General features: G+C 36.7%; 1 protein-coding gene across 2 annotated transcripts in view; it reads left to right on the top strand.

Moving 5' to 3' along the window:
- Positions 1 to 12795, top strand: part of TUBGCP3 (tubulin gamma complex associated protein 3) — an 86309-nt gene extending 73514 nt beyond the window's left edge. Inside the window, exons 21-22 of one of the 2 annotated variants that reach the window (XM_033104761.1) lie at positions 5766 to 5882; positions 11656 to 12795. In XM_033104761.1, coding sequence (XP_032960652.1) covers positions 5766 to 5882; positions 11656 to 11814 — 276 coding nt within the window. In that variant the 3' untranslated portion in view covers positions 11815 to 12795. Of the gene's footprint in view, positions 1 to 5765; positions 5883 to 10878; positions 11621 to 11655 lie in introns of those variants that run through there. The other variant, XM_033104762.1, reaches the window with a different exon arrangement.
- Positions 12796 to 13208: the final 413 nt, after the last annotated feature.

Below are 13208 nucleotides of genomic sequence, written 5' to 3'. Positions count from 1 at the left end.
GATTCATACACACAGAGGCAGCCTTAACTACCAGACAGACTGAAGTTTAATCCTGACTGTAACTCACTGGCTTTGTTCCTTCCAGTGACTTAACTGCTCTGACATGTAGTTTCCTTTTTGTAAAATAAGAATGAGTTACTTATTTGCATGTGGTAATATATGGCTATTATTGAGCACTTAGTAAATATTTAATAAATGCTAACCATTGCTGTGATTTTCCAAACTGCCCACATGCCCCAGAGACTCTACCCTTCTGGAGAAATACTAAACTATATAAATCAGCCAAAATCAGTCTTTAGGATTCTCACACTCTGATATAATAGCATGGTGGCCAGTGGTGTGGGAGTGATGGTTCTCTCTCCAGACTGTTAACCATCAGCATCGAAGTAGAACAGGTCTGCATAATAAGTCAGGTTTATTCAGTGTATTTTATTCAGGTATGCTTAGGGATACAGTAGGAGATCTAAAAGCTGAAACTCTATCTGAAAAATTATTTAAATTCAGTAGGCAAAATAATTTGTGAAGCAATCATTTAGACCTAAGGTTCACTGAAGTTTTAAAGAGATTATGCAAGAAGACTCATAAAAAGATTTCAGAATCCTGATAGTGCTGAGTGTAATGAATCCTGAGTGTGATGGAAGTTGACTCTGCCCGCTTCACTCTCAGCATTTTGGGTTTTTTTTTTCATGCTGCTTTTGGTCAGAGGGTTCCCTAAGGGTTCTCTTCCTCCCTCAGTCCCTGTCCTGATTTTTCTGCTTTCTTTCCACTTCTCAAAATCCCTACATTTATCGTGATATTTCCAATTCAAATTTAGGATTAAAGCACTTTTCTTTCTTTTTATATCTTTTACATTGGAAATCTTGGTTTCTAACATTGACGTACTCAGTTATTTGCTATCTGAGAACACTTGCCCCCACCGCTCCCTCCCTCCCCCCACACGTACATCTATACACACACTTCTTTCAGAACAAGAATCCTGGTGCTGCCATCACCAATCTAGCCCCAGTATAGTTACTAAACAGTATGTCCACTAGGTATGTACATCAGATTCCATGTTGTAATGCTCCTTGAAATAGTTACTCCCTTATGGTTATGCCACCAACTCAATACACAATTAGATTAATTGGTTTCATTTTTGCTTTTAAATTTTAGGGATAGCTTTTATTTATAAAATAAAATTGAATTTAATTGTCTAAATAATTACCTGGTTCCAAAGTTAAATCTACAGAATAAAGCATTTAGACAAGTCTGGCTTTGTACTAGTTTTTGTCATGAATGTGGGTGTAAAAGTCCAAACAGAATATCGCTAAACTGTGATATATCAAATGATAGGACATTACGAACAAGTTTCAGTTTATTCAAAGAACACAGAGCTCTTTTATCATTCTAATAAAACTATTATAATTCACCAATTTACAAACTAAAGGAGAAAAATTATGATGAACAGATGGAGAAAATCATTTAATGCCAAGTAGAGTCTGATAAAAGGGTTGTCTGAAAAATGTACACCAAAACAAATTTATTGCTACAGTATTGGAAGTGTCTCCCTGGTTGTAGGAATGAGACGTGGTGCTGTCACCACTTTATTCAGTATTACATTGGTGGTCTAGCCAATGTCATAAACCAAGAAAAAGAAATACGATATGAAAGAACGAAAGCTGTCATTTCTTTCTTTATCTTTTTTTTTTTTTTTTTTTGGTAATAATCATGGTTGTAAATGTAGAAAATCCAAAATAATCTTTAAATTTCTATTAGGTTGGTGCAAAAGTAATTGCTGTTTAAAAGGTTAAAAATAATTGCAAAAACTGCAATTACTTTTGCACCAACCTAATAGAATTAATAACTGAATTTATGAAGGTAGCAGAAAAGAGGTCAGTGTGCAAAAATCAATTCTATTTCTTCCTATCAGTAACAAACAGAATGAAATTTTAGAAGAAATGCCATTAAATGAACATTAAAATGTAATAAATTATATACGAGACCTCCATACAGAAAATTATAAAACAGAGCATGGCAACCTAAGGTTTGCAGGCCAAATTGGTCTCTTACCTGTTTCTGTAGGTAAAGTTTTATTGGGATAGCCATGCTCACTCATTTACGTATTGTTTGTGGTTGCTTTTGTGCTACAGAAGTAGAGTAATTGCAACAAATACTGTATGGCCTGCAAACCCTAATATATTTGCTCTCTGACTCCTTATAAAAAAAAGTTTGCTGACTTGCATCACTGAGAAATATTAAAAGGACTCTAAATAAATAGACAAATGTATCAAGTTCATGGATGGGAGAACTGATACATAGAGTCAGTGCGATCCCAGTTCTAATCACAGCAGTTTATTTTATTTTTGGTAGAAAATGATCAGCTAAGTCTAAAATTTACATGGACATACATAGAGCCTAACATAGTGAAGAGAATATTGAACAAGAACAAAATTAGAGGATATGCATTTATAATTCAGTATACATATATACTCAGGACTCAAAATAGAATTACAGTAATTAATGGTGTTGGCTCAAAGGAGGACAAATCAGTGGAACAGAGTAGCATCCAGAAACAGCCCCCAACAATTAGAAATCATTAATTCCTGTCTTAGATGTCACTGAAAACATTGGGGAGTGGATAAGCAATAAATGGTGTTAGGTACTTGTATCTTCACCCTACCTTCCACACACACACACACACACACACACACACACACTATGGGGTGGGTTGTAAATATGACATGAAAAGTGAAATGCTAAAGCTTTCAGAAGGTAACCTAAAGAATAACTATAAAAGAAAGTAAACATTAGTCATGAAAAAGCAAGCCTACAGAATGGGAGAAGATACTTATATGCACGTAAGTGACAGCTCATCCAGATGTATAAAGAGCTCCTACAAATCAGTAAGACAACCCCTTGAAAATAATTCTTAAATTTATGAAAAGGTACTCAGCTTCATTAATGTCTGGTAAATAAAGATTGAAACCCCAGTGATATACATTAAACCCTCAACAGAATGACTAAAATTTTAAAAACAGACAACAGCGAATGTTGGGGAGGATATGAAAAATGAGAACTGCCATATCCTACCGGTAGAGGTTAAGATTGTATAGCCACTTTGGAATACGTACTGTTTGGCAGTTCACTGAAGCTGAATTTAGGAACGCTCTGACCCAGCATCTTCACTGTTAGTATATACTCAACAGCGATGCATTCTCAGATACCAATCCCGCCCCCCCACCTCCCCCCCCCCCCCCCCGCATCATTCCTTATAGCAATAGTACCTCCAGGAGAAGAAGGGAGTAGTAATCGGAAGGGGCCACAAGAAGGTCTACTCGGGCGTTGGCTGTACTGTATTTCTCCATCTGGAGGGTGGTGCTTGGGTATGTTCATAAGACGGAAGTTGGTAGGGGAAGAAGAGGTAGGAAGTAATACAAGCTTTGTAATTTCATCATCTTTTGAAACTCAGTGTCAACAGATTTTTTTAAAAAACACATAAAGCAAGTAAAACAAGTATAAATATATTAAAAGCTATAAACATGAACATGTCTTCTAAAGTCAGGTGGAAGAAAGAGAACATAATTATTGCTCAGGTTAGGGTGTTAAATCCATCTAAAGTAATAGATGAGGAAAATGATGTTTTATGAAAGTATAGTTAATTACAGAACAAAAATATAATAAATCTTTCAGGTTACAGAAGAAACACAGTCATAGTTACAGATTACCACCCTCAGGTAAACCAGAAAGCATATCATATGATAGAACTAAGACCAGACATACTATCCTATTAATCCATCCTATTAATAAAGGTGACTAGGTTAAACCCACCTAATAAAAGTACTCTCAGTAATAGACAGTGTTTGTCTGGTCCTCCTGGGTAAGTGGACTGGATTGTCTATCATGAGGATTGCTTGTTAGAAGACTAAATGGCTCATTGTCTGGGCAGACCTACTAGTTGGGAAGGTCTGATATAGCAGAGATGTTCAGAACAAAGTGACACAGAAAGAGTGAAAAGAACAGACAAAGCATACTAAGCAAATTAAATTCTTCAAAGGAAAGCAGGTTGCAGTTTGGGGCAAAAAGCAATAAACAAAACCAAGGATACCTTGTGATAAAAGGTACAAGTCACAATGAAGATTGAAACAATATAGAATCGGTATTCATAAAACAAAAGGTAAGAAATACAAGAAGAATGGATCAGAACACATCAATATTAGAAGTATAATTCAATTTCTCTCAGACCATGAAAGCTCAAATGCACATAACTAAGGACATAATTATGAAAATCCATAATCCTCAATGCTTATATTAATAAATTAGAGAGAATGACAGTAAGTAAACTGAAAACCCCATTCAAGATGTTAGAAAAGCAGCAGTAAAATAAACCTAAAGAAGACCAGAGGAAATATTTAGACAAGAGCAGAAATGAATAAAATAGAAAACAAAAAAGGAGTGATTAAAATCCAAGAACACGTTCTTTCTGGGAGTCCAGTAGCTGGTGGGGAAATAAAATGAGCTATTAACTAACCTAATAGGTAACAGGAAGAGAAACCACAAATATACAGAATGCGTGAGAAAAAAAAAAAAAATCTATGAATTTTCTCAGTTCTGTGGAAAGAAATCTACATACCTGAAGGAAATGAATGATTTTTCTATAGATTTCCAAAATTGAACCCAGAAGAGAAAGTAAATTCTAAAAAGAACAGCTACTAAAGAAGAAATAAAGTAGCTCTGCCACTTAAAAAGTACCAGGCCTGGAGATCCTACCAGACCATTCAGCAGTGATGAACTCTAGTACTCTTTTTTTTTTTTTAATTAAAGTTTTTTGGGGTGACAATTGTTAGTAAAGTTACATAGATTTCAGGTGTATAATTCTGTAATACATTGTATTTCACATTGTGTGTCTACCACCCAGAGGCAATGCTCTCTTATTTTTATTCTAGTCATAGGAAAGGAAATTTTCCAAATTCTGTTTATGAAGCATCCTGAAGTTGACACCAAAATGCAAAAAGAAAGACCAAATCTGGATTATAATTATTGATGGAAAAAAATCTTACATAAAATATTAATGGAAAATATTTCACAGACTATTAAAAGAATAATTTGCCAAGACAAGTGTTCATTTAAGGAATGCAAGGGTTCAGGAAATCTATTAATTCACTGTGTCAGTTGATGAAAAGAATCCTTTGATAATTTCTATCTATGCTGGCTAAAAAAGTATTTAGTCAAATTCACCACTGATTGAGAAAAGTCTTTTAAAAATAGAAGTAGATGAATGTATCTCCGTTTCAAAACAATACATCTTGGTTAGGGGAAATAGTAAGAAACATTCCCATTAAAGAGTTAATGCAGGGTTTAAGGGGTGGCCAGTAGTTTGAAACATCTGGTTCTACTTTTATGTCTACTGTCTATTAGAAATGTGTGCAAAATAACGGAAAGATACAAGGCTTTATTATAGCATTGTTTGTAATAGCAAAAGACTGGTTAGTTTGTGACAAATTATCTAAATTGTTATATGTTATACAGTGTACTACTATATTAAAAACAATGAGAAGGTCTATGTTTAATCGTATCTATTGATATAAAATATTTTCAAGGTACCTTATTCATTGGAATAAGTAAGCTGGAGAACAATTTGGCATCAGAAAATTATTATAAAAGTTCTTAGTAGGACAAAGGTGCATAGAAAGCATACATGTCCCCACTCCTAACATTTCATCTCAGTCCCACTCTGACAGTTTCTTTCATTCAGATTTTAATTTAATTTGGTACTTCTGATTCTTCAGGGCCAGTGGGGAGTGACAGCAGCAGAGGAAGAAGAGGAGAACAACAGGATTCAAGAATTTCAAGAATCTATACCAAAAATGTGTTCCCAGTTGCGAATATTAACACATTTCTACCAGGTGCATATTAGAGTAACAAAATGTTGTCCAAATAACGTCACTCATTTTCTCTAATTGACAATTGGCTGTCAAAATGGTTAAAAAGGAACCATTTCAGTCAGTGTAGTTGTGAGTAACACCTGCAGTGATTCCCCACCTTGGCTGTGACCCTTCCCACAGATTCTGATCTGACTGCTGTGTGGTGCAGGTCTCGGAACCTTGCCTGGGATGATTCTAGTGCTATCGGTGGGGACAGCTCTGCAGCTCAGACTTCTTTGTGAGCTCTGAGGTGAGGCAGCAGCGTGTGACACGCTGGAGAGAGAAGTGCACAGGGAGGTACGTCAGGGTCATAAGTGCAGGAAGCTGCTTGTGTGAGAAGCTCAGTAGCCAAGGCAGCCAGGCCGTTAAGCTCAGGGAGAAGAGATCTGAAGTTGCTGGCAAGAGAAGCTGATCAATCGAGTCCATATGCTCTGCTCTTTATTTTGTGGGTTTTGTTTCTGATTTCATCTGCTTCTCAATGTGATTTTCGTGTTGGAGATATAGATGAAAAGATTTTTATGAAGAATTTTCTCATTCAGTTGCTAATAACTAATTAGAAAGACAAATGAAGCATTGACCCTCAAACTTTTAAAAAATTATGTTTGTGTGTGCTAGTGTATTCATGTGGCTCAGAATTTTAAGTGAAACATCACCAATCACCACACTGTTCCGTAGGCATGTAGTTTGCTTCCTGGGAACACTATATTTTTTAATTTCATATTTTTCTTCAACATATCTAAGGGAGAAATCTGTCCCTTTTGCAAGTGGTCTTACTCTCACATTGGCCTACTATCGCATTTTTGTTCAAAACCTGTTTCATAAAGGTAGTAATTACTGGTTTATGTTTAATACATAAATATCTTTATTGGATAGGTGTTTTGATAATGAAATACTTTCTCAACCCAGTGTTGTGTACATAGTATGGATTCGTATTTCTTAAAAGTGGACACCTAATGGTGAGTTCCATAGTATTAATTAAGATAGTTATAAAGGAGTTGCAAAGGAATAATATATAAATTAACAATGAGTCCATATGATTTCTAAAAGAGACAATGATGGTTACACATTTTCTTGATAGAGTTAGTACATTTTAATTTTTTTTAATAATTTTACTTTTTAACTACAGTTGACATACAATATTATATTAGTTTCAGGCATACAACATACATAGTGATTAGACATTTATATAACTTACAAAGTGATCACCCGATAAATCTAGTACCTATCTGACACCATACATAGTTATTACAATATTATTGACCATATTCGCCTATTCTGTACTTTACATCCCCATGATTATTTGGTAACTACTAATTTAATTTGTACTTCTTAATCCCTTCCCCTTTTTCACCCACTCCAACCCCCCAGCTAGCAACCATCAAAATGTCCTCTGTATCTATGAGTTTCTTTCTGTTTGGTTTCTTTGTTTATTTTGTTTTTTAGATTCCACATATAAGTGAAATTATATGGCATTTGTCTTTCTCTGTCTGACTTACTTCACTCAGCACAATTCTCTCTACATCCATCCATGTTGTTGCACATGGCAAGATTTCATTCTTTCTTAAGTAATATTCCATTGTATATATATACCATCTCTTCTTTATCCATTCATCCATATATGGACACCCAGGTTGTTTCCACATCTTGGCCTTTTAAACAATGCTGTAATGAACATACAGATGCATACGTCCCTCCGAAATAGTGTTTTGGGTTTCTTTGGAAAATACCCAAAAGTGGAATTACTAGATCTTTCTTTGTCTCTTGTTATAGCCTTTGTTTTAAAGTTTATTTTGTCTAGTGTAAGTATTGCTACCCCTGCTGTTTGTTTGTTTCCATTTTCATGCAACATCTTTTTCTATCCATTTACTTTGAGTCTCTGTGTGTCTTTAGATCTGAAGTGAGTCTCTTGTAGGCAGCATATGTAAGGGTCTTGTTTTCTTATCCATTCAGCTACCCTATGTCTTTTGATTAGAGTATTTAATCCATGTATATTTTAAGTAATTGTTGATAGATATGTAGCTATTGCCATTTTATTATTCATATTTCTGATTTTCCCTCCCCTCCCCCATCTTCTTAAAGAAGTCTCTCTAAGATTCCCTGTAGTTTTGTTTTGTCTGGGAAGCTCTTTATCTGTCCTTTGATTCCAAATGATAGCTTTGCTGAGTAGAATAATTTTGGCTGTAGGTCCTTACTTTTCATCACTTTGAATATGTCATGGCAATTCCTTCTGTCCTGCAAAGTTTCTGTTGAGACATCAGCTGATAGTCTTATGGGAGCTCCCTTGTAGGTAACTAACTGCTTTTCTCTTGCTGCTTTTAAGATTCTTTCTTTGTTTTTAACCTTTGGCATTTTAATTATGATGTGTCTTAGTGTGGGCCTCTTTGGGTTCATTCCCTTTGTTTGGGAATCTCCATACTTCCTGGGCTTTTATGTCTATTTCCTTCACCAGGTTTGGGAAGTTTTCCATTATTATTTCTTCAAATAGGTTTTCAATTCCTTGCTCTCTTCTTCTTCTGGTACCCCAGTGATACAAATGTTAGTACACTTGGTGTTGTCTCAGAGGTCCTTAAACTGCCCTCATTTTTTTTTTTTTTTGGATTATTTTTCCTTTTGGCTGTTATGATTGGGGTTTTCTGCTACTTAACTTCTAAATTACTGATTCGATCCTCTGCTTTATGTAATCTGCTGATTCCTTCTAGTGTATTCTTTATTTCAGATACTGTATTCTTCATTTCTGACTGGTTCTTTTTATGTTTTCTCTTCATTTTTATGTTTCCTTTCTCTTTATTGAAGTTCTCATGAGTTCATCTGCTCTTCCCCTAAGTTCATTGATTATCCTCATACCAGTGTTGTGAAATCTGCGTCTGATAGATTGCTTGTCTCCATTTTGTTTAGTTTTTTTCTGGAGCTTTCTTCCTTTTTTCATTTGGGACATGTTTCTTTGTCTCCCTATTTTGGCTGTCTCCCTGTGTTTGTTTCTATGTATTAGGTAGAGCCACTATGTCTCCCGATCTTAGAAGAGTGGCCTTATGTAGTGTTCTGTGGGGCCCAGTGGCACCGTCTCCCTCTTCACCTGAGCTGGGTGCTCCATGTGTGTCCCTTGGGTGGGTTGTGTGTGCCCTCCTGTTGTAGTTGAGCCTTCGTTGCTGTTTGCATGTCAGTGGGAGGGACTGACTCTTGGGCTGATTGATTTTGAGGACTGGCTGTGACTACATTGAAGGAGTCTCTGTAGTGACTGACCCAATGGGGGATGACTGTATGGAGCAGGATTTGCTTTAACAGGGCTCTGGTGCCTGTCCAGTCTGTCCTTTGTTTGTGTCATCTTTAGCAGCTGGGTGGTGCTCCAGCTCAGTCCAAAGATGGCCACTGGGCATGAAGAATCCAGGGCCTCCTGGGAGGGGCCCTGCCAGAGGCCAAGTTCTGCCGCAGCCTGTGTCCTGCCCTGGGCCACCTAGAATGAGCTATAAAGCAATCCACAGATGGCCTCCACCTGCTATGGGACTGGAGGTGCCTGGGAGAGCCTAAGCTGAAAACCCAGGCCAGCTGCCAGTAGTGCCTGGCTTGGGGCTGCTCAGCATGAGGTATGCCAAGGCCAGATGCTGCTTGTTTTGGGTTTGTGAACGTTTGAGAGATTTTTAGAAAGTCCCCATCATAAGCCAAGACAGGCTGCTTGTATGGAAAAGCCACTGGAAGCAACTTGTGGGGTGGGCCCACAAGTTGGGTGGGTGAGGTCTCAGGAAATCATCAGGGCTGGGTGAGCAATGTTAGCCAGGTTGATGGAGACTCAGATATGCCACGTTGGGAAATGGGAGTGCTCAACAAAGAAATAATGGATTCTGCTAGCACTTCTGTCTGGGAGAAAGCTGTCCTTTCAGCCCTTTCCTTGAAGCCACACAATTGACTTTCTCCCCATATGTACCTGGCATTTTTAGAGCTGCTGCCCCAGCACTGGAGCTCAGAGTGAGTGAGCACATCAGTGAGTTAGTACATCAGTGAGTTAGTCTGTGTACGGGCCCTTTAAGAGGAACGCCGGGGACTCCAGCTGCCCTCCGTCTCACTTAGTCACAATCTCTGAAGGTTTTCACAGCCAAGAGTTGTGGGGACTTCTCTTCCCGGTACTGGAACCCTGCACTGGGGAACCTGGTGTGGGTCTTGGGCCCCTCATTCCACTGGGGGAACCTCTGCCGTCGAGATGTTCATCCTGATTTTTAAATGCCACATATGGGTATGGAACCTGCCTGTTCCACATCTTTGCCCTTCCTGCCAGTCTCTAGATGGCTTCTTCTGTATGCCCTTAGTTGTAGGACTTCTGTTCAGCAAGACTTCAGGTGATTCTCAACGATGATTGTTTGTAATTTACTTGTAATTTTGATGGGATCATGAGAGAAGGTAAGCACAGCATTTAAGTACTCCGCCATCTTGACCAGAAATGAGTTAATCCATTTTTAAAAAGTAGTCTTAATCAGTATAATCTTAGTTTTTCTGCTGTTACAGTCTTAATCTTTGTAAAGCATTACCATTCAGATTCTTTTTTCTTATCCGGAAAAGTCCTTTTCTGTTGTTCTCTTTGTATCTGTGCTTGAAATGGTTTAGCACTAACAGCCGCTCATCACTGATTATGAATGAACACTCAAAGTCCCAAACTTGTAGAAAGAGGTATTCCTAGGAATTTCTTGTAGTGAGTTTCACAAATGATCATATTTCATCATTTAACAAGAAGTCATTGTCTATATTTTTAGCAATGTAATTCTTTAGGAACTTTCTCCTAAGTCTTCTCTCACCTAGAAAGACAAAGTGATATTCACACACATGCATGCTGTGTACTTGCTTAACTTTAAAATTACTTTGTATAATATATATGAGCCTCCCATGTACCAACTCTTTAGGAACTCCCTCAGAAGTAAGGAGAGGGAAAGTGATAGCTACTAGGACTTGAAGAGGATTATGGTGTTTTGGTGATTTTTTTTTTTCTCTGCAGATAAGAACTTTTCCAAACCTGAAAGTATGGAGACAAACAACATTGACCTTGAACAGATAAATAAAGTCTGTTATCTGTGTGATAGGTTGTGGAACCTGGCAGGGATGGAGTTTGTACTTATTAAGTGACTCTTTCAACCCTGAATACAAACAGTCAGTAATTTTGTCATATTAAATTTTGACTAAATTCTGTCACATCTCATCATCTTTACAAATTCCCCTTGATAAGGAGGTGATAATAGCTGCACTCTGCCCCACCCTTTAGGATGACAACTGCAGCCCAATATCCACAAAAGACATTGGTACCCTAAAAATATGGCTTAGAGCATGTGTCCATTTTTTACATTCTCAATTTGTTTCCCATCAGGGTTTTATGATTAAATAAATACTCTTTCATAACTCAAGTGAAAGATGAAAAGTGTAACACTTTTTTTAAGATGAAAAGAATAGGATGTTTTAACATTGATTGCTTTGCTGTTTTGATTATTTGTATAGAACTTAGGGGAAAATGGAAAGATCTTTTGGTTCTTTTAAATAAAATTTATTTATTGCTAATTTGTGTTTGTGAAAATGCGCGTCTCTTCTTAATATGGGTTCCATCAGGTGGATGAACTAGAGTTCCTGAAGCAGTTCTCATCACCTAGGACACCTGCCATGGTGGGTGTTTATGTTTGGAAGGAAAAACAACCCCAGATAGGATTGAAATGGAGATAGGGGGCACTGTTTTGTGGATAGTTCTGTTCTGAAATGAATGTTGTATTCTTTTTTTTCTTTTTAGGGGATTGTGCAGCAGTTTTTGGTGTTACTGACGACTAGCTCTGATGAAAGTCTCCGGTTTCTTAGCTTTAGGTTGGACTTTAACGAGCATTATAAAGCCAGAGAACCAAGACTTCGCGTGTCCCTGGGCACGAGAGGGCGCCGCAGTTCCCACACCTGAAGCGTTCGTTTCCTACCCTCTTAGGGAGCTGCAAATGCTATAAATTGCATTATTTGACATAAACATTCACATTTAAATTCTCAAGGTCACTGGCATGCTGCGGGCATCCACCATTTCTGCCCACAAATACTTCAGTGTTTCAATGGCATGGCGTCTGGTAGAATCAAAGTCATGTTTTTATACATTGGAGTTGAAAACATTTGTAATAGCACTAAGTTAAAATAGGCTGGTTTGCACTATTCACATTTCTTTTTAAAAGTCTTCATATTTAAAGATACCACACTTTGTTAAAGCTTCTTAAGCTCCCCATGATATAATTTATATTTGTCACTTTTTTAAAAAATCAGATTCTTTTAGAGAAAAATTACAGCAATGGATATTCATCAATTAAGATGGTAATGTCATTTTTATTTTTTTAACATCCTCTTTAGAGGCAATTTTTGTTAATATAATCAAATTAAATCAAAACAAACTGTCCCTACTAAGAAAATATATAGAGCATTTTATTTTGGTTTTTAGTATTGTAAAATATTAACCTCTGTAAGAACCTTTATATCTTAGTTCACTTACACGTTTATTCTTCTTTTCCTTCAAAGTTTACATTTTTATATTTAATTTACTCTTTCAGATAAGTTATAAAATAGTGTAGAACAAAGTAGGAGTGATGTGGAACAAAAACATCCTTAAGCTTAGATTTTTTGAAACCATCAGCTAACACAGTGTGTAAATATGGATGACCAGAAAGTTAATGAAGTATTTTATTTTCAAAATTCTGATAAGCATTGGAAAGAAATTGACTTGAATAATGAAGATTTCCTTTTTCCTTGCCTATTTTTTCATTGTAAATATTTATATACTACTGACCAGATGTTGGAGGGAAACGTTTTTGTAAAAATGTCATATCAAGTTACATAAATCTGCCTTTATTATGTTGCATAAATGAAAACTTAGAAAATTAAAAGCAATTATCTTTCACATGTATTGGTTTTTTGTTGAATAGTCTGTTCACTTGCCAGGTTTGGGGGGCAGAGGTTGACAGAGTTTGATTTAATGTGCTTCAGTATATGAATTATTTCATCAGTGAAACCAAGAAATTAGACCATGTGCAAATTTCAGTGTAGAGGAAATACCACCACTCAGTGCTTGCACGATACAGTCAGCCCTCAGTATCAGCAGGTTCTGCATCTGCAGATTCAACCTACCACAAATCAAAAATACCAAAGGTGAGAAAAAAAAGAGGTGACGTTGTTGCTGATATGCATTATGTAGGCAGGTCGACCATGGTCGCCTCTGCACTGAAAATGTACAGACATTGTTTTTTTATACAGCATTTACATTACATTAGGTATTATAAGTAATGTAGAAGTGTTTTAAACTGTATGGGAGGAGGTGCG

This window comes from Rhinolophus ferrumequinum, chromosome 4, assembly GCF_004115265.2.
Source record: "Rhinolophus ferrumequinum isolate MPI-CBG mRhiFer1 chromosome 4, mRhiFer1_v1.p, whole genome shotgun sequence".
Taxonomy (NCBI): Eukaryota; Metazoa; Chordata; class Mammalia; order Chiroptera; family Rhinolophidae; genus Rhinolophus; species Rhinolophus ferrumequinum.
The sequence above is the reverse complement of the archived record's forward strand: the minus strand, read 5'-3'. Positions and strand labels throughout refer to the sequence as shown.